General features: G+C 38.1%; 1 protein-coding gene across 8 annotated transcripts; it reads right to left on the reverse strand.

The window, feature by feature from the left end:
• Positions 1-887: 887 nt before the first annotated feature.
• Positions 888-22,502, reverse strand: LOC100121302 (period circadian protein). 8 transcript variants are annotated; one of them, XM_016988911.3, is made up of 18 exons: positions 22,030-22,502; positions 18,659-18,742; positions 15,208-15,425; positions 13,472-13,608; positions 11,714-11,912; positions 11,002-11,259; positions 8,037-8,221; positions 7,346-7,633; positions 6,511-6,663; positions 4,601-4,865; positions 3,950-4,398; positions 3,664-3,860; positions 3,438-3,580; positions 3,083-3,369; positions 2,800-2,928; positions 2,309-2,670; positions 1,094-1,156; positions 888-1,053 (listed from the first exon to the last, which is right to left on the reverse strand). In XM_016988911.3, the coding sequence occupies exons 1-17, from the start codon at positions 22,134-22,136 to the stop codon at positions 1,132-1,134; spliced, it is 3,486 nt and encodes a 1,161-aa protein (XP_016844400.1). In that variant the 5' UTR covers positions 22,137-22,502; the 3' UTR covers positions 888-1,053; positions 1,094-1,131. The 8 variants fall into 8 exon arrangements, with proteins under 8 accessions (XP_016844400.1, XP_031784878.1, XP_008209246.1 ...); XM_031929018.2 differs by having other exon boundaries at positions 888-1,279; positions 13,472-13,605; XM_008211024.4 differs by having other exon boundaries at positions 888-1,279; positions 4,601-4,841.
• Between the last annotated feature and the right edge of the window lie 1,523 nt (positions 22,503-24,025).

Below are 24,025 nucleotides of genomic sequence, written 5' to 3' on the forward strand. Positions count from 1 at the left end.
ATTTTGTGATTTTGATAAAATACCCCATCCATAACCATGCATGCTTACAAACAGTACGTTTTACATCGATACAGTCACAGATTCACGAATAATTAGTCGATATATATATATATATATATATATATATATATATATATATATATATATATATATATATATATATAATCTTATAATACGAAATTAATTGTAGTATGAAATTGACTGAAGTACTCACTTAACTGTCGTTTAACTGTTTTTTAGCTTCGTTAGAAACGTAAAGTTTTGAAGTGATATTAAGAGTCAGGCGGTGTTTGTAGTAGTGAAAGAAATGGATGAATGAAGTACATACTCCATTACAGATGCGCGAGGACACGTTGCCGAATTCCTGACTCATTGAGAAAGCGTAAAACTTGCTAATCAATTATCATTCAATGGCTTGTCTGCTCGCACGATTAGTCTGTGTAATAGTAGCAGTAGTATTAAAGGCAAATGTGAAGTTTTCTTTCGTTCCTGTCTTGCGATATTATCTCCCGATAAGTAGCAGATTTAGTATTTTTTCTTAAGTCGGCATTTAGAAGAATAACTAAGTAAATCTATAATTCGACTTCTTCTGATCCATATAACCGCTAGTTCGCTGCATTTTTATTTGTATCTGTTCAAGATAACTTGTTTATATGTGTGTAACGAAGCACAAGAAAATTTTCTTTCTTTAGTTACAATAGACGTTGTTAACAAATAATTACTTTAGAAAATCTTGATTACGCTAGATATCTTCTATTATAATTAGTATAATCTTTTTATAAATTTCGCCTCTCATACTCATTTTTAGAAATACCCAACTTAACGTCAATATGTATATAAAGAGCTGACAACTCTTTTTTCGTGGATATCGGCTTGATTCTTCAAGATTCAAAGATAAAAATCTTCTCGTTTATTCGTTCGTTTGGAACCCGGCCAATGATTGTCAATCGAAATTCGAGTGAAAAAACGTTAGAGCATATAAACTGTTCGAGGAGATGAGTATATTTGATCAGCCAGTCTGAAGTACGAAACGGTATCTGTTAAGTGAACTTGATCACGGAAACCAGCTTGCGTAGTAGATCAGATTATTTTGTCACATAATCGGTAATATGGTCGGTAATTGTCCACGGATCACCATGCACCCATTCTTCTTGGACTGAAAGCACAGAGAAGAGAGATGTTTGTAAGGCCCGCGGGTTGGTTACTTTTGGAGAATACTCCTGAAGTCGATTAAGAGTGCTCCACGATTATTTCGGAAGTCAGAATCGAGTGCAGCGCTCTGCGGACAAAATGTGCAAAATATTGAAAAATGAGTTATATTGAACCGAATAACTATATGGGACGAGGGTCCCCTAACACTCAGTGAAAACAAGCGCGCCCTACCGTCGTATACTAAAATTAAAAGCCGAAAAAATTCTTTTTGATTTTGCTTGACAGATTGTAGTTTTTAGAATAATCATACAAATTGGAATTGAGTTTTAATCGATTTATTATTTCATGCTAATTACTCCTAATTAAACCGTTTTCTCTTAGTAACTTATAAACAGCTGATTTTATGCCGAGCAGACGACAATTGAGGTGTCATTTTCTTTCTATTTTTTAGCAAACTTGTAAATTGATAAACACTATAAGGTGAGTTTCCCCAGGTGAATAACGGCTCAAACTATTTTTTTCTAAATTTTTTGGTTTATCTAAATTGTATTATAACGCCGTATTTTGTCAAGCATTTTTCATTATTTTGAACCTATTAACCCTTTGATATTCAACTTATGTATCAACTTTCAAGTTAATTTGTAGAAAATGAAATATAGTTAGTATTACAGGTACAAATCGCTAAAATGCCATAATAAATATGGAAAAAGTATCAAAGTAATAATTTAATCGTAAGTATTGAACAATTGTATGCATTCATTATATTCATTTTATTTGATCAAATTGATATATTTTAACCGTAGTCAGATACAGAAAACATAATTCATCGCGACGTTGTAACATTACAATAATTAAGTCAATCTTAAAGGGTTAAAAACCGTTACAGTCATTTAGACATTATGAAGAATTGAATACTCAGGGAGACATAATCACAAGGGAATTTCACATTGTCTTAATGATTCATGTGTAAATGTTTCAACTTACAAAAGTATATCAGCCTCATAACGAATAAAAAAAATCAATAAATAATAAAATAAATAAAAGATTCATAAAATTGAAAAAACCGACACTTTGTCGGAGTGACTAAGTCGCACTATAAAATAAGAGAGAAATAATAAAAGTTAGTTTGAAAGGCAAGCTAAAGCTGATGTTATACCTTTCAGAGTCGTCGCTACTGTTGTCACTGGCACTATTCGTACCGGCATCGTCAAGCAAAAGCTTCGAGCCGAGGCCCTGGATTTCGAGATCGTGAAAGAGCTGGCCCAATTGTTCGTTGACGAGGTTGGGCTGCTTCGAACGCCTGAGGAAGTCGAGATCGGCTTTGAGAATCTCGTCTAGGGATTCGGATTTTTTCTGATACTTGTAGATTAGTTCTGGAGTGAGTTTGGCGCCCACGTTCCAGGGTGGTTCCTTGCGCACCATATCAAAAACTTTGCGCATCTGACTGACTCTGCTTTCTTTGCTTTTGTGACACGTCTGTTTTGGTTGGTTAATACTTTCATTTAACGACACTTGTGACTGTTGAGTAATTAACTTTGTTAGTAATTCGTGAAGATGAGTACTGACTGTACTTTTTTGCTGTCACGGGGAATTGAATGGAGTAAACATTTAGGGTAAGAGGTAACGGGTATATACGTATATATTCACCTCGGAAGATGAGGCAGTGTAGCGTCGATCTGTGTTACAACAACTGTCGCAACTCTTGTTGATGCAACTGCAAGAGCAGTCACCTTCGTTACTCATGCATGATGATACGATTCCAGTTGTCAACAACGTCTGAAGGAGAAAAGGAGATAAAAACCTTATTGCTATTTAAAGTTTCTTTAAAGGCTAAATTATATTTTTAATTAAATACAATAGAGGTTCGTTCTTTACAGTTAACACTAAACACATAATAAGCCCATCTGAGGTAAATATGCTTCAAAGTTACCTTCTTCGAGGACTCAGACAAAGCCATGATACTTCCAGGTTCAGCCTTAACACTAGTCGGACGACGGGCTGGGCATTTCGGATTAAAATTATTATGGGTGTCAGTCGTTGCAGTCTGCGGCGTCGGCGGTTCAGGTGGACCCACAGGTTGATGAGCGTTGACTTTCACAGAAGTTTCTGGCACGATGAACGGTTGGTACATCATAGTGGTCAGGGCAGGCGCTCTGATTATCGGCGGGTAGATTATGTTCGACATCGTCGTCGCCATATCAGTTATCGGTACGTAACCTGAATCAAACAGTTCAAAGTCAGTGTTTTGGACCAATCCATTTTATCGGAAGTAAATGATTACTAACAGTACGGGCTTAGGGCGTTCGGGGGTCCTGGGTGCTCTTGTGGAGCAGTTGCCAGAGATGGATTTTCCTGTGGCCGCAACACCGGTAAGCAGTAGACTGGTAACATTTGCGGGAACATTGGCAATCTTTCTTGAAAACGAGCGCTAGAGAATAAAAATATTCGTTTTAATCCGTTAATCCAGCTGGCGAATTAAAGGAAAAGCCGAACTGATGGAACGGTTATTACTTTGGATTAGCAAAATACTGATGTAAAAGAGTCGTAGCTGAAGGCATGGGTACGGAGAGCGGAGGCCACTGTAAGTTGGCATTGTTCGTGTTCGTCGAAGTTTCCATGCTGGTTGGGGCTGGAAAGTTGGCACTGGTTGGTGTCTGGTTGGTACCAGTGTTCTGCTGCGTTTTTGCAGGGCCATCGTGTTTCGAAATCTATCGATTAAAAGCTCGTGCATTAGAACCCACCCGTTGTTGGCGATCAGAGAGCTCATCATCTTCAATAATACAACTAGTCATCATACCTTAAAATTATCGCCATCCTCCCAGATCGGGCTGCCACTGCGCTTCAACCTCGTCTGTTTATTTTCTCCTCTCTCACATCTAACGACAGCAGTCGGTTGCTGCTGATGCTCCTTGCTTTCTTTGTTAGCCTTCTGCTCGATTTTGATCCGCTTAGCCCCTTTCTTCTGCTCCAGGTGCTTCTGCACCAGTAGCTTTTCCATGATTCCGTTGTGGAGATTCAGCAACGTCTCTGTGAGAATCGGCGTCTTGAATCTGGCTTCGCCGCCGGCAACGTTATTGTTGCTGTTGGCGTTGATGCTGCTGTTGCCGCAAGCTTCACCCGTGGAGTTGCTCGTTGTGTTAGACGTATCTCCGCGGCTACCCGAGCTACACTGGTTATTCAGCTCACTGCTCAAATTCTCGGCGCTACCACTGTTGCCACTGCCGCTCGACGAGGTGAACTGAAGCTCTTTTTTAACGATAAAATTTACATTTTTTATGCTCTGCTTTGACAATCTAACTTTTCCAACGATATTGGACATTTTTAAGCTCGAAAAAGGTTTCTGAAACGTTTGTGCACTTCCAAGATTCAACGAGCCAATAAGCTTTCACAAATAAAACGTTCGAGAAACGTTTCGTACGTATAGAGGGAATCTGATGTGTGCACATACCTGGACCAGATGAATTTTTTTTGCCATGCTCGTCACTGCTGTTAGCGCTGGACTGTAGGTTCTCCGGGTCACTGACGTAGGGCCTGTTATCGACGCTGGCGCCTATATTGCTGTTGAAGAAACGCTGAATGTTGTCATTGTAGTTGAGCTGGTTGTAACTCGGCGGCGTTTCCGTCGACGATTTGCTGTCGAAGTACTCGTGGTGCGGCGATACCTCGCCCAGCATGACGCTGCCGTGCTCCTGTAACACGGGATTACGTGATCCCTTTGCGAATATATTATAGCAACTTTGAGAGACGACCACTTTTGGATTTTCTACTTTTTCATTGTTTATCTCTCCATTTGCATGATGTTTACCATAGTTTTTTTTAATGGGAAATCGTTAAGCAGCAGCATTCGATTATTCGATTGTTCCATTCTTTATGCTTTCATTATCATGTTTACACCTTATATTCAGCTATATCCGTTTTACCCCTCAGTTATTGCGATCAAATAGTGCAAAAAATTTAATTTTATCCAAATTAGACTACTCGATCCACATAATCTTGCTACAATCACCGAGAGGTTTTGTACATTTAAAAACTCGCTTGTGATGAGACAATGATGGTCGTGTGCATTGATGTCAGATGCTTAAAATGCATATGTCAAATGGAATGCATTTGTTTCCATTCATTGAAGCAATATGAACGTGCGAACACTGAATTTTTAGTCTCCAAGCGCTTGTAGAGGTGAGGTAGGGAGAAATTGTACACGTGTGTTCGATTGAACTTTGTATTTATTTAGAGAGCTTGGAATTACTACTATCAAACTTTGCTTGGCTCGGCAGAACGCAGACTGCAGGACAGGCAGGAGGGCCTAGGTCTGTGCGAGTCTCTGGTTCGAGCGAGAGTGACGAGTGCCCCCAGCGAAGCCACCCTTCAGACCTCGGAGGGAAGACGTTGGTCTCGCTCATGAGGCCCGAAGGGAAGGGATAGCTTGGGCACTTTAGCGGATGAGTGGCGCGCGTGCTTTTTTGAGAATTCCCAAGATTATCGAGCGCGCGCGGCCGATCGTTTTATTGCTTTAAGTGCAATAGGCGACAGACCGCTCGCGAGTGCCGACAATCCGGAGACTGCCTCGTCTGGGGGATTAGCGAGCGCGCGCGGTGAGGCAATAAAGCGAGGGACCGCTTGGCGAAAACTCGAGAGCATTGTAAACGCTCTCTGTCAGGCCCCGCTGGTGCGGGAAACATTTGCCGCCACAAATTTATTGTAAATTGACTCGGCTTACCCGTGAACGTGAATACGTGATATCTGATACTTTATAAGTTTTCCGACTTGCTATACCTACTCACCTCAGATAGCACATGCATTGATTATATTTCAATCGTCCAACAAACTTTCCATCCTTGATAAGCGCTATAAAGCTTCGAATGAAAAATGTTTCAAATAATTTCGACGTCAATTAAAAGAATTTGGAATACCATCGATTACCTCATTTCATTTGCTGACGACAAATTCCATTCCTGGTAGAAAATTTGCCCTATATCTGAGCAGAATTTCTGGTCTAAAATTTTTTGTTATAATAAGGTATCATCAAACAATCGTTTTAGAGTATTTACAGAATTTAGGGATAAACGTCATACTAATGCACGTTGATGAGAAATTCTGGCCAGTAATAGGATTAACATATTACTTGGGAATACATTTCGAGCAAATACTTCCTTCCAGCGCCATTGCATACCTACTCAAGTCTCAAAGCACTGAGGTATTTGCTAGAAATGTCGCATATAATAGCAGAATAATTCAAAGCGATGCTTTACATTGAATCGGTGGATGTAGAAGTACAATTTTATAGTTGCATAATATATGGCAAAAACGCAGATGATAAATGCGAAAAAAATGCATGATAAGTGATGTTTTCATAGTCACCGAAAAGCTCCTGTCGTCCACAACCACATGGTCCTTGACGGGGGCCGGGCTCTTGATCTCCTGAAGAATATTCTTCACGAAGGTGTGGAGTTCTTTTTTCTTGGACAGCAGCTCGCTGTCGGTGACTTGGTACGAGCGCTTCCTCTGAGGATCCTGGAGGAGACACGTCGGAGAATGCGGAAAAAATTCCCGTTGTACATACACAATATGCGTCAGGAATCATGGGGGTGGCTAGTAATGTTTACGATTGTCCCTATAAAATGCTTTGGACATCTGTGGCTCAGTCGAGCCCAGATTGTCCATATTAAAACTCCAAAAGAGAGAGATATATTGCTTAGCATTTGCCTGCGTATCAATGAATTATTCAAATATATCAGTATATATAGAGGCCTAATGGAACAAGAAATATTCGTTAATTATCGATCAAGTGATGGCCTGGAAAAAGAAATCGTCATAACTAGTGAGATAGTACGATTAATTCTGTCCCTAATATTTCCTTGCTCTTTGTATAGTTACTGGCATGCAAACTATTTTACAGTGTTACATGTCAGCGCTGCTCTTAAAATTCTAAGATGAGTGAGGCAAGGAGTGTATTGTATCTTGTAATTTGAGGGGTGACTTGCGCGCTTTTCGTTTAAAAGGTTATTATGCGATAAAATAAATTAAATTATTACACAATATACGGACTCACTCCCTCCCTTCTTGCTTCACCCTCATCCAGTAAATTCTGACATGACATTGACAAATCAAAAACATTATTCGAAATATTTCATTTCAGATCATATCCATATCCGCATATGATATTATATTAAGATATCCGTCGAGATGTAATTACCTGGCTGAGGAGAGCTAGAATCTCCTTCTCAATGATCTTGGCTTCCTGGAGCACCTCCTTCCTGATGTTGGCGAGGATGCCGTTCTCGCGATCGCTCGGGCAGGAGCGAAAGACATCGGGATCAGCTGGTCCCTTGAGAACTCGATGGTAGCCTACGATAAACTCGAGATTTTTCGACCAGGGATTGACGAAGGAGGACCAATCGGTCTCGAGGACGACGTAGCAGCCGTTCTGCACAATGTACCTGTACGGCTTGGATCTGTAGGATGAGCTGTCCAGATTGATCACCTGCGCGTCAATATTTGCGGAGAAGAAGATGTGATTATTGTACGGTACCGGCTTGGCGGCTGTGTTATTGAGGCATACTCAAAAGTTCAGCATCTTCACTTATCATTATAACCAACTGATCTTTTAATATATTTAACATTAATCAGTTACTCGCTCATTTGTTGACATCGCTTATACACGCAATTATACGACAAACGCTATACTCATGGACACAAAATCTATGATGGGCATGTGAACATTTCGTTGAACTGCATTCTTTGGACATGCAGTGGGCCACTATTCCATAAAAATGAAGGAAACGCACACTTAAGCATATATTCGTAGCCTAATAAAAAAAAGTTAAATACAAATAACACAGTCGCAACCTAAGCACACTTAAATGGATAAGGTCTCATATGCTCACAGTCTTGTAGATGTCTTTGATAAGCGGTAAATCTTCTGGGTGGTAGAAGTCAAATAGCGAACGATCAATCATATCCTGCGGCAGATAGCCCAAGTACTGTACAACATCGGGATCGACGTAGGACAGTCGGCAGGCTGCGTTATGGCGTGTCGTAAACACCGTAGGTATTATAGTTTCTTCTGGTACTGCAGATAAAGACATAAGAACATCACCGGTTATTTATGGATCCTGGATAATTGTTAAAATTTGATAGATAATTTAACTTTGTTATTTTTTTTAGTCTGGAAAAAATCTTTGCGCATTCACACATTCTTCTTATAGGTTTATAAAAAAACTGCAAGAGAAAGTTTTTTAGAGATGAGATTAAAAATGGTATTAAGACAAAAATGTCGAAGTGCTCTCAGTACTCACGTCACAGATAATCAAGGCAAGTACATTGCACGAGATTCACTTTAAATCTCGCGTATACTTTGGATACATTTATACCGATATTCAAAGCTGAATCTCTTACGTTAGTGTGCCTCGATTCAAATGGGTATTTATTACGTTACGCTACCGATCGAATCCTTTGTTTTCTCGAGTTTTTCTGAAATAATTAATTATTTAATCATGACCTCAGCGACAGTTAATTATCGGATCGGTCGTCGGTTCAAGTTATGACGAAAACACAAAAGCACAAATACGAGCAAGAATCATTTTCATTACAAGAAGAAACAACATTTTACATAAACTATTCAGTTATACTCTTATTGATAAAATAATCAATGCTCGATTGAGGACTTCTCGAACTTCAGAGTTGAATTTCGAATCTATTTATCTACTTTGCTTGTTTGCATTTTTTAATGGTTTTTGTCACTGTTTGTTCTAGACAAAATGCCTACTGTTTCTGAAAACAGAACATCTCTCCTTTATAAAAACAAACCGTATAAACTATTTTATAGCACGTGTGACATAAACCCGCCACCTACAGGGGGGAAGATGATGGAGGGGGGGGGGGAGAACAGATCCACCTCGCAAAAAAAAAAAATAAGAAAAAAGTTAAAAAAAACTATGAAAATTAAATTTTATACCACTCTAACCTCAAAATCAAAACTTTACTTTGATTATTCGGCGCTGGTAGCATAAAATACGGTTTGATACGGTATGCAAGATGATTACAACCGATTTTCTTAATTTCGGGTGCTTTTTGAGGATATTAATGGATATTTTCCACTTCTTTCTTTTATAATCATCATTAAAAACATTTATTACGAGTATTTTTAGTCTTTATTACAACTCACTACGAGTCTGTAACTAAAGCAAATTCATTATTTCACGGTGAAATAATGAGCTATTTAAGTCACGGATAAGCGTGGTTTAAGTGCGGGTTTAGGTCACGCAATGCTACTGGCGACTGAACGATACTGCAGCGTCAAAACTCTGTGTTAATTTCCACAAGGTAGCGAATTTATGAAGCTGAGGAGATGTCGTCTTCGTTATATATAGATATAATGTATAGATAATATGGACGACATCTCCTCAGCTTCCAAATTTATCCGCTAGGATCGTGGCGGTATCGTTCAGTTGCCAATAAAGGAGTATGTATGCAACTGTATAATTTCAATGGCATAATATAATATTATGCAAAAATTTGGTATTATCTAACTTTGACCCATTACGTGTCAACTAAAATATCCGTATTCAATTACATGAACAGTAAAGACTGGCCGGCCGGCCAATATAACAAAAAAATATGTAAGCTTGAATGAAAACAGAAGAATTTCTATTAGGTATACATAAAATAAAACTACACAATAAACTGTAAAAATAATTATGATAAAAATGTGTTTTTTTTTCGTACTCATTATTTAAACTGTAGGTATTATACGAATAAGAAAATAAAACGAATACTTTTAAGGGCACACTAGTTTTACTATCTACTGCACACATAAAATTATAACGATTAAAGCGACATTATCGCACATATATATATATATATATAGGTCTAACTTAAGTGGTCCATTATTGCACGTAGAGATTTGCTCGCAATGAATCACTTCACACACTATTTTGTGCAAACAATCACAGAATATTAAAACGGTTTTACTAGGCATAATCGGAGCCTTCATTAAGCTTAAGATCACTAATAATTATTGGGTTTTTTTATAGCATGCAACGCACTACATGACTATTCATACATGATTATGCATGATTTAATAAACAACACCTTTTTGGGTGACGGAAATTAGCAATACGTACCTGCAAGTTAAATTACTTAAATACGGTTTAATTTATTTGCAGCTTAAGCACTTCCGATCCTTACTAATCTCTGAAGGAGCGCTTATCTTGCTGAAAACTATCTAATGATAAGTTATGAATCTTAATTTTCAGTATCGTATCTGCAACGTATTGTCAGCTAATTATTTCTTAAATAATCTTACCGCCAATTAATTAATATAACCTACAAATTGATTAAAAATTGCATTTATTCATTTCATTCAACCTATAAATTTGTGAACGAAATCTCATAAAAATTGCTTTATGAAAAATATTTAGATATGATTAGGAAAAGAGATTAAAAGTTCCTTTAAAAACTTTATACTTTATTCCACTCATGTGTTTTAAAAAAATTAAAAAAGAAATATTTAATTAAAAGCTCGAGAAAGGAATCGATCGCAGAACCAAATACTTCTTTATACTATTTATTTATTTGCAACAAAGCGCGAATGCATCAAACTCAACATATTGTCTGCTATTGTCTAAACAAAACGTAAATTTTCAAGTTAAAGCAACAGAAAAAAATGTAATCGACCAAAGATGATAATAGTAAATGTAAACGTAAAAAGCTATTTCTGTGGTCGTTTAGCAGTGCTCGTAAGTCTGTTTAATCAGTTGCACTTGTATGAGAACTACGTAGAATAATAGAATCACAAAAAATCTTCCGATGTAAATCATTTCTCGATACATCCTTAAAGTACTACTGTACCTTTGTAAGCCGACCGTATGGGTTGGAAGAAGGCGACGAGAATCATCACTTGACTCTGGGGCAAGCCATCATTGTTTCGGTTGAAATTCTGCACGACCACTCTTATTCGATAAGGCGCGTACTGCTCACACCTGTTGCTCTGTTCTTGGCTATGGTTGATGGTATCTCCTTTGCCGCTGTCATTGTTGCCCGATGCACATGAGGTAGCGTTGAACCTGCGCAAACGGCAGAAGATGCTCGCCTTTCGACCATTCGCACCTGGGAATATCGGTTGTAGATTTATGTGTTGAAGAAAAACAAAAAGAGGAGACCAATATATAATGTTGTGAATTTTTCACTTCGCTTCTTCTGTGGTGGATAATAAATGAAGTTGCTTCGTAGAATATTGCTGCTTTAAAGTTACTTTTTATCTTTGCATGAATAAATCATTCCACGAAAGTAAATGTTTTGCTCGGCATTAAATACTAAAGATAAAGTTTTGAATACAATATTTACGCTTATAGCGTTTGATGTAGAACCCCAGCAATATGCACACCCATACTTAAATGAAAGTTAGAGCGTTTAAAACTTTAGCCAAGACGTTTACGGCTGAACGTTTCAAATATTTAAAGTTTCATTCAATGGTGGGTACGTAGTCCTCTTAAATATTTCAGTCAACGTAATGAATTTGTATTTCGTTCTCAAAACCGTGATATCAAGAGTTTTATAGTACCTGATTGACAAATTTCCCGAGAGAGCGTGATTTCGCTCGCTATTCTTTCAATGAATACGTGTTTATCCTTAGGATCAAGAAAGTCGATGAATAATTGTCCGGTCCACGAGTCTTTGGGGTAGCCTAGAGATGCGTGTAATGAAGGCGTGGCATGCAGCACAAGGCCGTCATGCATGGATATGGCCGCGTAATATTCCTCCTGTTTAGTTTAAAAAGAAGTATTGTCTTATATAGAAACATATCGCTGAATAATCAACTCTTAATCTTCTACAATGAATTGTTTCATATATACAGCAATATTAGGTCAATGTATTTAATTTTTGAAAAATATTATGGTTAAATAATAATCGGTCAGGTAACTCTATAATTAAGTGCTTTGAATCAATTTCTGCAATACATGTGACCCATATTCAATATCTGAATCAGCATCTGTTCATTTGAAACAGAACGTCCACAGTATTTTTGGATATGGTTGCACACATTAATGATTTAAAGCATAAAAGACCATTTTATTATACATTATTAAAATGATAGATACAAAAAAAAACATATAACAGAATTAGTTCAAAGATGTATAAAATAGATTTAATTGAAAACATGAAAGCAACGAAATATAGTGATTATAACGACGATATTTTTCGAGCATATAATAATTGTTTTTGCTATCTTTGTTTAAAAGAGGCAACACGGAGATAAGGGCTCACTTATTCGTGAAGAATGTTAGTGACTTGCCACCGATAGGTTCTGGAATTCAGCGACAGCTTATTACTGAGAGAAGTTTTTCAATATATCGCAGTTTTTTATTTTCTATGCTATAGTATATGAATAATAGCAAACGTTTTACAAGTTATGAGCAAAAAGTACTCTTCAAAGTATTTCATCTCTGAATATCAATAAGCTTTCACATCATGCATTCTTGTTTTTCAGCAGACAATATTTTTTATTGTTTTTGTTTTGTCAATTAAAACGCACTACACATCAAAAAACATATGCTTCTATTGAGATGCAGTGGTTTCATTTCAGAGCCCATATAAATTTGCTTGGATGCCGGAGATGTTAACGTAGACCTGCATTATCTGTCAGCTCACTGAGTCTTTCCGACAAGGCTAGCAACTCTCCGAGTTATTCTGTAAATATGGCGAAAGAAAAACAATTCAATAGTCAGACAAAATCCTGCCATCAGATTTCCAATGAATTTTCATAAGCTTATAAGCATAATGCTTATGTCTGCTTTTATTCGAGCTGTTCTCATCCGACAGCAGTATTGACAATGCAAAATCAGAACTCGCGTGGGTATAGTAGCTGTTCATTGAAAATATAAAAGAGGGCATTCGAGAATTGAGTGACGCAAGTATCATTGCCCAAGTATTTTTGTAAAGGTTAAATTCGCTGGTGTACATCTCTCGTACTTTTCAATGAACACTTATTCGTTTCTGTTCACCCATATATCAATAACAAAATCCGTATTTTTACAGCGAGTCAGGTAAATCTAAATCTGTAAGAGCCGGGCTCATCGAAGACATACATGTGTATACAGCCCCGATTGAGCAGAACATGAAGAATTCTGGATTTATGAAAACGGCCTTTGCGTGGGTCACATTATAGCTATCCACAAAACAGTGTTATGCATCTATCTACCGATATCGTCCTGTCATACGCTGCTTGAAAATGATAAGTATACAAAATAATACATAATTTGCATTGCTTTGGTATATTTTTTTTTGTTTTGCTTGGCTTTGCAATGTTGTTAATACTAACGGTGGATTGCGAGCTGAATTCGTCGATTGGACAAGTTTTTGAAGCAAGTCCCGCTTCAGAACTGGGCAGCAGATTGCTGTTGTTGTCGTTGTGGACTCTTGGATCCGTCGCATCCACCAATTCTACAACGGCTACTTCTTGGGTTCACCAACAAAAATACTTGTTACAGCCTACGTTCCAGGAGACTAGTCCACAGTGAAGTCGTTTACAATTCATTGAAAGAGGATTGTGTGATTTGTGTGTGCATGTGTGTGTGTGTGTGTGTGCGTGTGCGTGTGTCACAATTAGTAGGAACCTTTTTGCTTTTCATATAACACATTTTGCCTTTCTCATTGTTTTCTGCACCAGCTTACGTTAGTCCTATCACTGACATTATATACGCAGACGATATTACATGCTTATTGTCCTTGCTAACCGCTGATGTAGCTGCAACTGATCGAATGCCCATATAATACGATCCTGTACACACTGACAACGAATTCTTTGGCTTATGCGACGTGCTCAAAATAGCCATTCTATGTAATGGTCAATTATCGCCGACAAAACAGACCCCTAATTCGCGCTCGTTTTATATCATTTGCGGAATAATAAGAAGTGGTGAACTTTCTTGGTGAACGATCTTGGTGAAGTGTACAGTGCATCTTGGTGAACGAAATATAGGTATCCATTTGACAAAAGGATTAACAATGCGAAATATTCCCGCATTATTAAGCCACTACGCAATAATCCTTCCCATCTTTCACCAGTGCTTTGAGTTCGTTAGCGATGGGCATCCGTTGCGTGTCGCGGACCGATGTGAAAGAATTATATAAAATACTTTACGTAAATTTAAAGCACGATAAGCTCTAATTGCGTAAACTGGATCAGTCGCAGCCCGCCCCGCGCGTACATAATTATATCATGAGTCCACTGATGCCATTTTTGTATTATCGCGATACTGCGGCACTGTTATTAAAAGTAAAGTTCGCGCATCGATTTTTCGCTTCGCTGCGTTGTACATATTAAATTATTAATACAGCCGTCGTCGGATCGTGAACCGCGTCTGCCGACGTTTTAAGTTGCTTCTTACGCGAGATCTCATTTAGGCGCCTATACTATAGGTACATTGAAAACTACTTGTCAAAGACACGTGCGCAAAATGTGAAATAACGAGCAGCTAATAACTTATTTTCGTAATTCTATATACCTTGGTTATCGCGACGTTTACAATACGCATCAGCATCGCATAATAAATAGAAATTTATAAATAGAATTGCCCATGAATATAGTAATGACGAATTGTCATGAACAGTCTGTCTATTTCGAGAGCATTTCGGACACGAGTGTTACGAAAATAAGGTCTTTAAGGATATGGGAAAAGATTATGAAAGTATACGGAGTAAAGACTTCAGAGACTGTCGGAACGAAAGGAGCATTTCCAGGTGAAATATATGTGCAGATAACTCCATTCAAAATTTCCTGTGAAAATGCTCATATGAAAATAGACAGCACAATACATGTTAAATATATCGATTGGGGAGCATTGACACGTCAATTTTTATCATCGAACCTCGCAGTCAAGGTTGCATGGGGCAAACTCTGAGGATGGTTCACGCGTATTGTGTTATAGGTATACTTCCATTCAACAATACGATCGTTATATTGCCGTATAGCAGACGATTGCATACAAGATCATGTAATGCACATAATCTTATAGCGATAGGCATTTGCTTTTGTCAGTCTGGTCGGCCACCAACCTGCTTTTTTGTCGAAAACGGCCTTGCAAGGCTGCTCGGCAACAATGAGGCTCACGTGGTTACTGGCAGCGTTTGGGACTGGCGCCGAGCCTACTGGACTTATAATCTGGGTGGCCTCGACGTGCTTCAACAGAGTCGCCGAGGATGCGCTGTTCTTCGGGGTCTTTTTGTGGCCCTTCTCCTTGCGCTTGGTAATGGGCTTCGGCAGGGTCTCCGTGCTGAAAGTGTGCATTCGGGGATTCATTCGAACAGCGGATCATCGTGAACATTGATAATTTTGCACTGTTGATAAGAGCTCTATAGTTTACCTCCAATTTCGTTCTTTATCGTATAGGAGATCTTTTAAATTTCGCTCTTGTGATAATAATTCTCGAATTCAATATTTAAAAATAATCATATACCTCATGTATCGGGTACAGTAAAATTTTGGACAATTATTATGTGATTTGACTTTACATAAATTCAGTGCACATCGTAAATTAACTAACAGTTTTACTAACATAAAAGCATAATTAAAAACATCCAAGTCAATTATTGCATAACATCGATATAATAACGATGAGAAATGAAAGGGTGTTTCCAGATAGGTTGCATGTTTCGATAAAATCTGATATCTCTTCCGTAAGGATCACGTACATACTCATACAGTAGCGACAATTATATAATATTGTATCACACGTGCAAAACAATTCAGCAGGAAAAAGAAGAGGAGGAAAATAAATGGAGCAGCTCGAAAAGCACTATTAGGTGGACGTACCGGGGTGCGGGCTAAAGAAAGCAGCTTGTGCAACGATTTCGCTATACGTAAACTCGGCCCGTCCTGGCACGTGGAGATCCATGTGCCGTCGCGTCGTTGTGCGCACAGAATGCGCTCAGAAGCGCTAAGTCATGAGTCTCGGCTTGCTTGCAATATACGTACAGCAAAAAAGCCGCACGAGGCTTCTTTTAGCTTCAAAATTTTCCTCAAACAAAATGTTTTAGAAATATAGCTATACGTGTAAACGCCAATGACGAATATGCTTTACTTGTAGAAATGCGGGAAGGAATAGCGGCTCAGCTGATCGTCGCTGCGGGTTCATTCCGCTTTTATCTAAAGGGTCTGAAGACAGATCGGATCTCGAGTGAAAATTTAAGACATCCTGCACAACATTTCATCGATTGCGAGACGACCTTAACCGCGATGTCCGATGAACGTATAACGAGGTATTCTGATGATGTGTCAAGCACTCGTTATACAGTACCTATGGTTATAACCGTTCGTCCAGCTCGTTATTTTTGGCTTTCGCGGGAATCAGCGAGCTGTTTGCGTAATTTTCGAGAAAGAGACAGGCCATATTACGAGCGATTAATTTTCCGCGACTGTGACACGGTTATGCGCATTTATACACGGGGGGGTCTATAAGTGTAATGTGCTCGGTGATCGAATTAAATTTATTTCAAGCTCTTTCGCTCCAATTGTCTGAAGATATATAACGAAGCTTAATACGGGTACTTTTCGAACGATACAGGGATTATTGTTCTTATCGTTACCTAATTTTCCGCATTCTTGTGCTATTCATAGATACAATTATATAGTTGCAGCTAAAATTAGTAAAAACATCATCGGCTCTCAACCGCTATATAATGAAAATAACAAATAGGGAAGTTCAGGCAAAAATTATCCCTACAACTGCGAGCGGCACCAGTGCAGTTTCATATAAATAGCACATCAGGCGCACGGTTATCCAATTCGTGTTCGCTGCTGCAGCGGCAAGTGTCACGTGCGTCCACGTGCACTTGGCCACGATTCTAGTAGATATATACACGCATCAGCGCGATGTTTTTCCCGCGACTATCAAGCAGAGAAGCTAACTGTCTGAAGGCAAGTCTGCTATAAGAGTATATGTGAGTGTAAGATAGCGTTGTCTCATCCTGAGCAGAGGATATGACTGTACGTATCATGTGTGTGCTATACTCAGCAACATGTGCAGCAGACATGACAGTTTTTGAGAATTTTATTATTATTATAGCAATTCCGTTCGAAATCGATTATGCGAAAGCTTCATTGGGTTTATAATACGGTTTGTAACTGTACATTATTTTTTCGAGATGTTGAAGGGAAACCGATAGTAACTGTAAAAATGAAAACGGTCAATTGATAAAGGCTGAGTGGCTTTGATTGGATTCATAATAATACTTAACAAGGCGCAATAATCAATATAATCGTTTAATCATAATTATGAGTGGTACTTTAAAAGGTGACAGATTGAAACACGTGAAATGGGCATTTATAATAAACTTGTAATAGAAATTATTAAAATACCTCTTAGGCAAAACTTTGATAAATTGATATAGGCCAATATTTCTGTGTACATTTTGAGTAATATAATTAAATGTTTTATTCGATTGCCTTATCTGCGAAAGTAGTTGTAGAATTCTAAGTGAAAAACTAAACGAATTAATTCAAGAAGATAACATATATATACTCAACTTCTAAATTTACACTGTGAATACAAAAATGTGTGGAACAATTTTATTTTAACTAAGACACGATTCCTCAATGTCCATAATACACTCTTGTATAGTCTACTAAGAGATAAAACACAAGTCACATTTAGAATAATGCAAGATCCATAGAGCAATTAACCGCTCGTGATGAGTCGAACAATAGGAGCATGTCAGGTCGGTTAAACTCTTTGAAAGCGCAGAGAGAATACCGAAATCGATCGGCTTTCTTTCGCTTAATCTTGTTAAGGGCACGTGAAGTGGCTTATTGCCTTTGTTCAATGTACACGTTTTCCGTCGTTTCTCATGCTGTATGCACGTTGTAACAAGTTTAAACGTATAAAAATATAGCTTACGCCGATGCTTTATTAGCATAACATATATGTGAAATGTATGAATCATCTGACGGAGAAACGTGCTTTTATACACAAGGAAAATAATCCCCGATCATATGATTTTACTATACTTAAAGATACGTTTGCATGAGCTAGACGGTCTGTTTTTATAATTCATCCCGTAATGACAGTTGTTGGACTACACGTGTAGCCTGCTTTGGCCTATATTTACGATTGAGGTATGTTTTTTAAAATAGTGAAAACAGCTGAACAAAAGAAAAAAAGGGATAATTATGAATTGAACGATAAAAAAAATTAAATTAATTAAGCTGCATTTAATTTAATGCACGCATGCATGACATGAATCATTGGGTTCAACATAACTTAATCTCAGAAAGTTTTTAAAGGTCCACGCACGCATACACACATTATTATTTTCGTATTATACAACTGGCATTTCGCGAGAGCTTCGTAGATTTTATTCACTTACTGAAATTTGTTTGAATACAACGGAAGCTCTATAAGCTCTTTGTATTGTTGATTATACATCACGTTTCTAGAGCAAACAACCAGAAAACACCCTTTCATCTCTTTAAAGCGTATGAGCAGTGGCAAATGAAAAGTTTACTCACCAAGATCCAAATGTCGAGGGGTGACGTCCATGATAGCCACTGCTGGCTGATTTGTGGCTGTTCCTTGCTTCAGAGCTTTCACTACTGTAACAAACCAAAATTTTCTATTAGTTCTTTCTTCATGTATCATAATAATGTTGAGTCCTTATATCTCTATGATAAAATCTCAATTCGTATGAATACACAACGCTAACCCCCGATTACGTATCATCTTCGTCTCTTTCTCAAACATGAAAACTTTACGTAAGGATCGTCTCCTTGATAACATGGCTCATTCTGCATCAAGATATGCATAACCCAAATTTAATATAGAAAGTTACTTTGCAACGGCCGAAGCTTTCAATTGTTATATATGCACAATAGGCATTATAGCCAGGGACAGTATTCCGTATATAAATATTCGTTACGAAACGAATTTTCGAGCTAGATTCGCGCTGAGCCATAAGTACAACATGTAACCTCCCCGGCGCGCGGTCTCGTGTTGTTATGCCGTGCTAACAGGTGCTCTATATTTAGCCGCGGCTTCCTATAGTATATATCTTTTTACACGTGCTGAAATGTGCTCGAAGGGTGAATTTTATTTTCAGGATCGTATGACATATTGAAGAGATTAATTTTGGAATTCCAGTATATATGTATGGGCGACTATCTTTAAATAAGGGTATAATTTGCCGCGCAGGCAGACGATCGAGTAGAAGACGACAGTAGAACAGGGCTGCCTATGGTCAGGCTTTGAATTCGTGTTTTGAATTCTTATAGCTTGGTTTTATTTTTAGTTTTTAGCTTTAGAACTTTACATTCAAATGAAATGTTAAATTTTAACAATGCATACATAGAATATTCAATTTAATGTTTGAATGTAAAGCGTTACAATAAATTGAATAGTGTTCAGTATAACTATTGATTGTATGCATGAATATTTCAAATATTTTAATACATAAGTCTACATAATAATCATCATAATCAGCCCGCAAATACATTTGTTTCGCAGAAATCAATTCTACAGCGTGTCTTCGGTTTCCTTGGTCAATTTAGTATTATAGCCAAAGGAACTATATCCTAGAGAGTATACAGTTAATTGGACACGTAGTCGTATACGTCGCGTGTAGGGCTTTTGCTACTGCTGCAAAAAAGTTGCGATGTAGCAAAAGTGTACTTATATCACAGTTAAAAAGTTCGTAAGAATACACACACACACACACACACACACACACACACAGAGGGCCGCCTTCATTGCCTATATTTATAAATACGTCTCATGAATATCGGTGGTTTATAGTATTTGTTTTATTTATTTATCTATATTTAAAAAAGTATTATCATATTATAGACGCATCTTAATATTTTTCAAACGTTTCTACTATGACGCATAAGTATTTAGCTTTAAAGACAAATGATGAAAGCGTCATGTTTTAATAGTATGTGTACCTTTGAACTCTAAAGATCAACCGTTATTGAATTAAAATATTGATGCAATTATAAATAATTTGAAAGTAAAGAATTGACAATTCTGTCGTGCAGCTGTAATGGTAATTGAAATTCATCCCAACTTACATCAGGTTTAATAACATTCAGAATATAGATATTTCAATTGACATACTAGACTGATGCTACTAGGTTGATACGCGCTACTAGGTTGATAATAGGTGGAACCTATGGTGTACCGAAACGAAGTTAATGCACCAATAGATTCATCGATAAACAAACGATGCAATCGTAAATCTTTAGCTCCAATTAATAACCAGACAACCTCCAACAACGTGCCACCTTCGCTAACTATATTACACGCATTTCCCAAAATACTCGGTTAATCCTACAGCTCTAAATAATACACACGCACGCGCGCGAAATAAATCGAAAATGAAATTATGACCCCTAACGAGACCTTTCCTTCGTTAAAGGACCAGAATCGCCGAGTCCCTTGCATTAACGATAGCACCTATATGGACAGCTCGATGTATTATAAGTACGCGACGCTGATTGCGTTTCGCCTTTTAATAACGGATATCCGACACCGTTGTTCTGATAAATTATGTAAAGCGCAATGGAAATAACGTATAGGTTATACCGTTGGCTATTATTAAAAGCTTTCGCTGTCTCTCAACGGAGAAGCGAATCGCCGTATCGTCTGGAACAAAGGGATGCTATTTTCGTTGGAGTTAAGGGGTAGGTTTGAACGAGCGTTTGAGATCTTATATGAGAGACTCTGGTCGGGGGCTATTTTAGGAATTCATGTGTGAACGAACGATGATCAGCGTTAGCTTATATTCTCTTTCGATGATCATTGTATTTTGGGATGCACGTGCTTTTTTTAATTGTTATGAAATTCCGAGAAGCGATATTCAAGTAGTAGTCTGGGCAATTTGCACGTATGAGAAAGAGTTGCTTCAAATAGAATATCCTATGTAATCGGTCTTTGTAAGTGCGTGAAATTTGCTTACTGTCTCTGACATTTCTTCTTTACCTCATTAAAAATACAAAAAAAAAACACTTTTAGTAGGAACAAAAAGTGGTTAATTGCACAATTGACTTAATTGGTCTTTGCAGCTTCAGTCGACTGATTTGAACCGTTTTCCAGCCGAAAATTATAAGAGGGCAAATTTAAATCCATAATTAATTACAATCGTCGAAGGAACTGTAAAGGGTAAATGAATAAACGAAGCAAATAAGATAAACTACCATTATTCACTATCGTATAATAACGGAGCTAATTCGTGTAACGTTTTGAAATATTGATAATTATTTCGCAAGGAAAATACTGAACTGAAAAAAATGTTGGTTCTTATACGAAATTCGTTAATCCCGGCGTAAATTCGTACACCAAATCCTATAATAGATACTTAATATCTAGGAGCGCAAACGAAAGAAGCTTCAATTTGAAAAAATTCGTTAAAAATTGTCATTTAGGAAAAAAATGTCTATTTTTGAAAAAATCACGAAATTCATTTCGCTTTTTTCAAAAGTAGACAACTTTCGACATACCGATTAGCAACAAAACGAAGCTCACGAAGTGTCAGTTGTGACTTCAAATCGTCGAATGATTTCATAAAAATTGCGTATAAAAAGTTCACTTCTGAAAAACCCGTTGATTGGACGACATCTGTGCCTTATTAATAATTCAATTCACGACGAGAAGTGACAACGTATGCATCGCGACAATCAACTTCGATGCAACAAAACAACCAATGCAACCGCTTGTCAAAGTTTCGACTCGTGTACAATGTGTGTCACTGTACATATACTTAGGCATGCGCTATTTTAATAGCCGACGTAGTCACTGCTTACAGCAAACGTAAATCCATTTCAATAAACAAGTTCTACATACATGCTACGTAAATATTATGTAGGTGCAGTGCATGTACATAACTAACCTTGTGTGGAACTGACTGTTGCTGCATGTGTTGGAGTAGCCAGAGTCCGAGATCTTGGCGTTTTCCTTGGAAGTCTCCTCCATGTTTACAGGCTCCGTTATCAACATCACAAGGCGACTACTTAGTCTAGTGCCGATGCACTGCCTCACTCGCACTTTATCCCTTCTATCTAAAACCAACACTCGTTCCACTGTTGAGGTAGCGCAGTGAGCACAGTCGCGGCTTTGCCGATGTCTCCGCGGCGCTCGCACATCACCGTTGCATCGATTCTTTATTGTTATCGTACTGTATCACGATATATTCTTCCTGACGAGGTGGATGCCTCCCCTGTGCGCACACCCGATTTAGCGCGTTCAAGTACTTTCAGGACTGCGTGCAGTTCCGCGAAAGCCGAGCGGCGGTGGTCCAAGAGGCGTTGAAGAGACACGTCGTCGCCAAGGGAAGACCGCAAGTCGAATGATTCCGCACTCCGCAGCTTCGCGCTTCCACACCGTCCGTTGACGAGGGGGTCGTGCAGGGGGAGTTGCGCGCACGCGCCTCCAGCGGCCCGGTTTCAAACTGCGACGTTGCCAACCTCGCGTCGCTCGCGCGCGAAATTCAAATCCTTTCCAGGCTCCAGTCGATTATAGCGTCGCGAAACCGAAACCTTCCGTTTCTCCGGCTCCAACAGCTTCGGTAATAAGGAGGACGAGTCGAGGGATTGGCAAGCCTGAAACGTTTCGTGGTTGCGATTTGCGAATCCTTGAGTGCGTGCGCCGTGCACTGTGCGTGCCACGTGCGCGCGACCAAACGAACATCACGCCGCACGCGTACGGCCGCGTGAGCCGAGCTCCCACCACCGATCGGTCTCGTATTTATTTTCATCGTTCTATCCCCTCCGACAGCCTTGACGAGTCGCGGCGTAACGTGTGTCCGAGTGTATTTTGGAATTTAAGAATCTCAATACTAATAACTAGGTTATGCGGGGGGGGGGCGAAAGATAACTTTTTTCTCAAATGAGTTGCCTTATTCGCTTTTTATGCATTAGCACGTACATACCTATATACAGAGTCAGTCGAACGAAGCCCGAGGAAGATTATGAGCTTATGTAAAATATATATAGCTATGCGGAAGATTTTTCCGTACGGGTGTTCGATTTGTTTACTCACCGCGGTGCGCATACCGAGAAATGCATATTACATACATAGTCTTTTTTCATTGTAGCACGACTATGTTTGCAGATAAGAGACCGATGATTGCAATGAGTTGTATGTCATTGGTTATTTAAAAAAAAAAAAAACGACCATCCGCGAAGTATACAATGTAAATCTCTTCATATTTATTCGTACTACATAAATATAGTATTTTATATATCGAAACGCGTTAATTATAGAGGTTCTCCAAAAGTCCGCTACAGCAGTTCGTTGCGGCGCGTTATCCAGAATCTAAATTTATTTGCCTTTCTTCATTTGCCTCCGGCGAAGCGCACAATTACACAACAATTATACACTGAGAAAAATTTGACAGTAAAAATTACTATCTTGGATAATAATAATTGGTACCAGACTCGGATGCTAGTAATTTTTACTATCTTTTATAGTAAAATTCACATATAAAAGATATTAATCTCAGATAGTAAAAATTATTATGGCTTTCATAAAACTAAATTTGTACTACCTAAGATGGTAAAATGTACTATAAAATGTAGGAAAAATTATAATATTCTCAGTCGGTAAGGTTATAATTTAATTTTTTTCTACGGTAATCAGTAATTTAGTTGATATTTTATGTTTATTCTATTATAATGAGTTTCTGTGTCTATTAATTTGACTTTATTATTTATTTATCCTAGTTAATTTTTATTAACTTTAGTTCGTAGATTATACATCAGCTAGATTTGAAATTTTGTACATAACAGATCTGTTTGGGTAAATGGTCAGCGCACTCGACTTTCATACCGGAGCGAACTAAAGGTTCGATTCGAAAAAAAATGTAATCTCTTTCTTTCTTCCAATAG

The sequence above is a fragment of the Nasonia vitripennis genome, chromosome 1, assembly GCF_009193385.2.
Source record: "Nasonia vitripennis strain AsymCx chromosome 1, Nvit_psr_1.1, whole genome shotgun sequence".
NCBI lineage: Eukaryota > Metazoa > Arthropoda > Insecta > Hymenoptera > Pteromalidae > Nasonia > Nasonia vitripennis.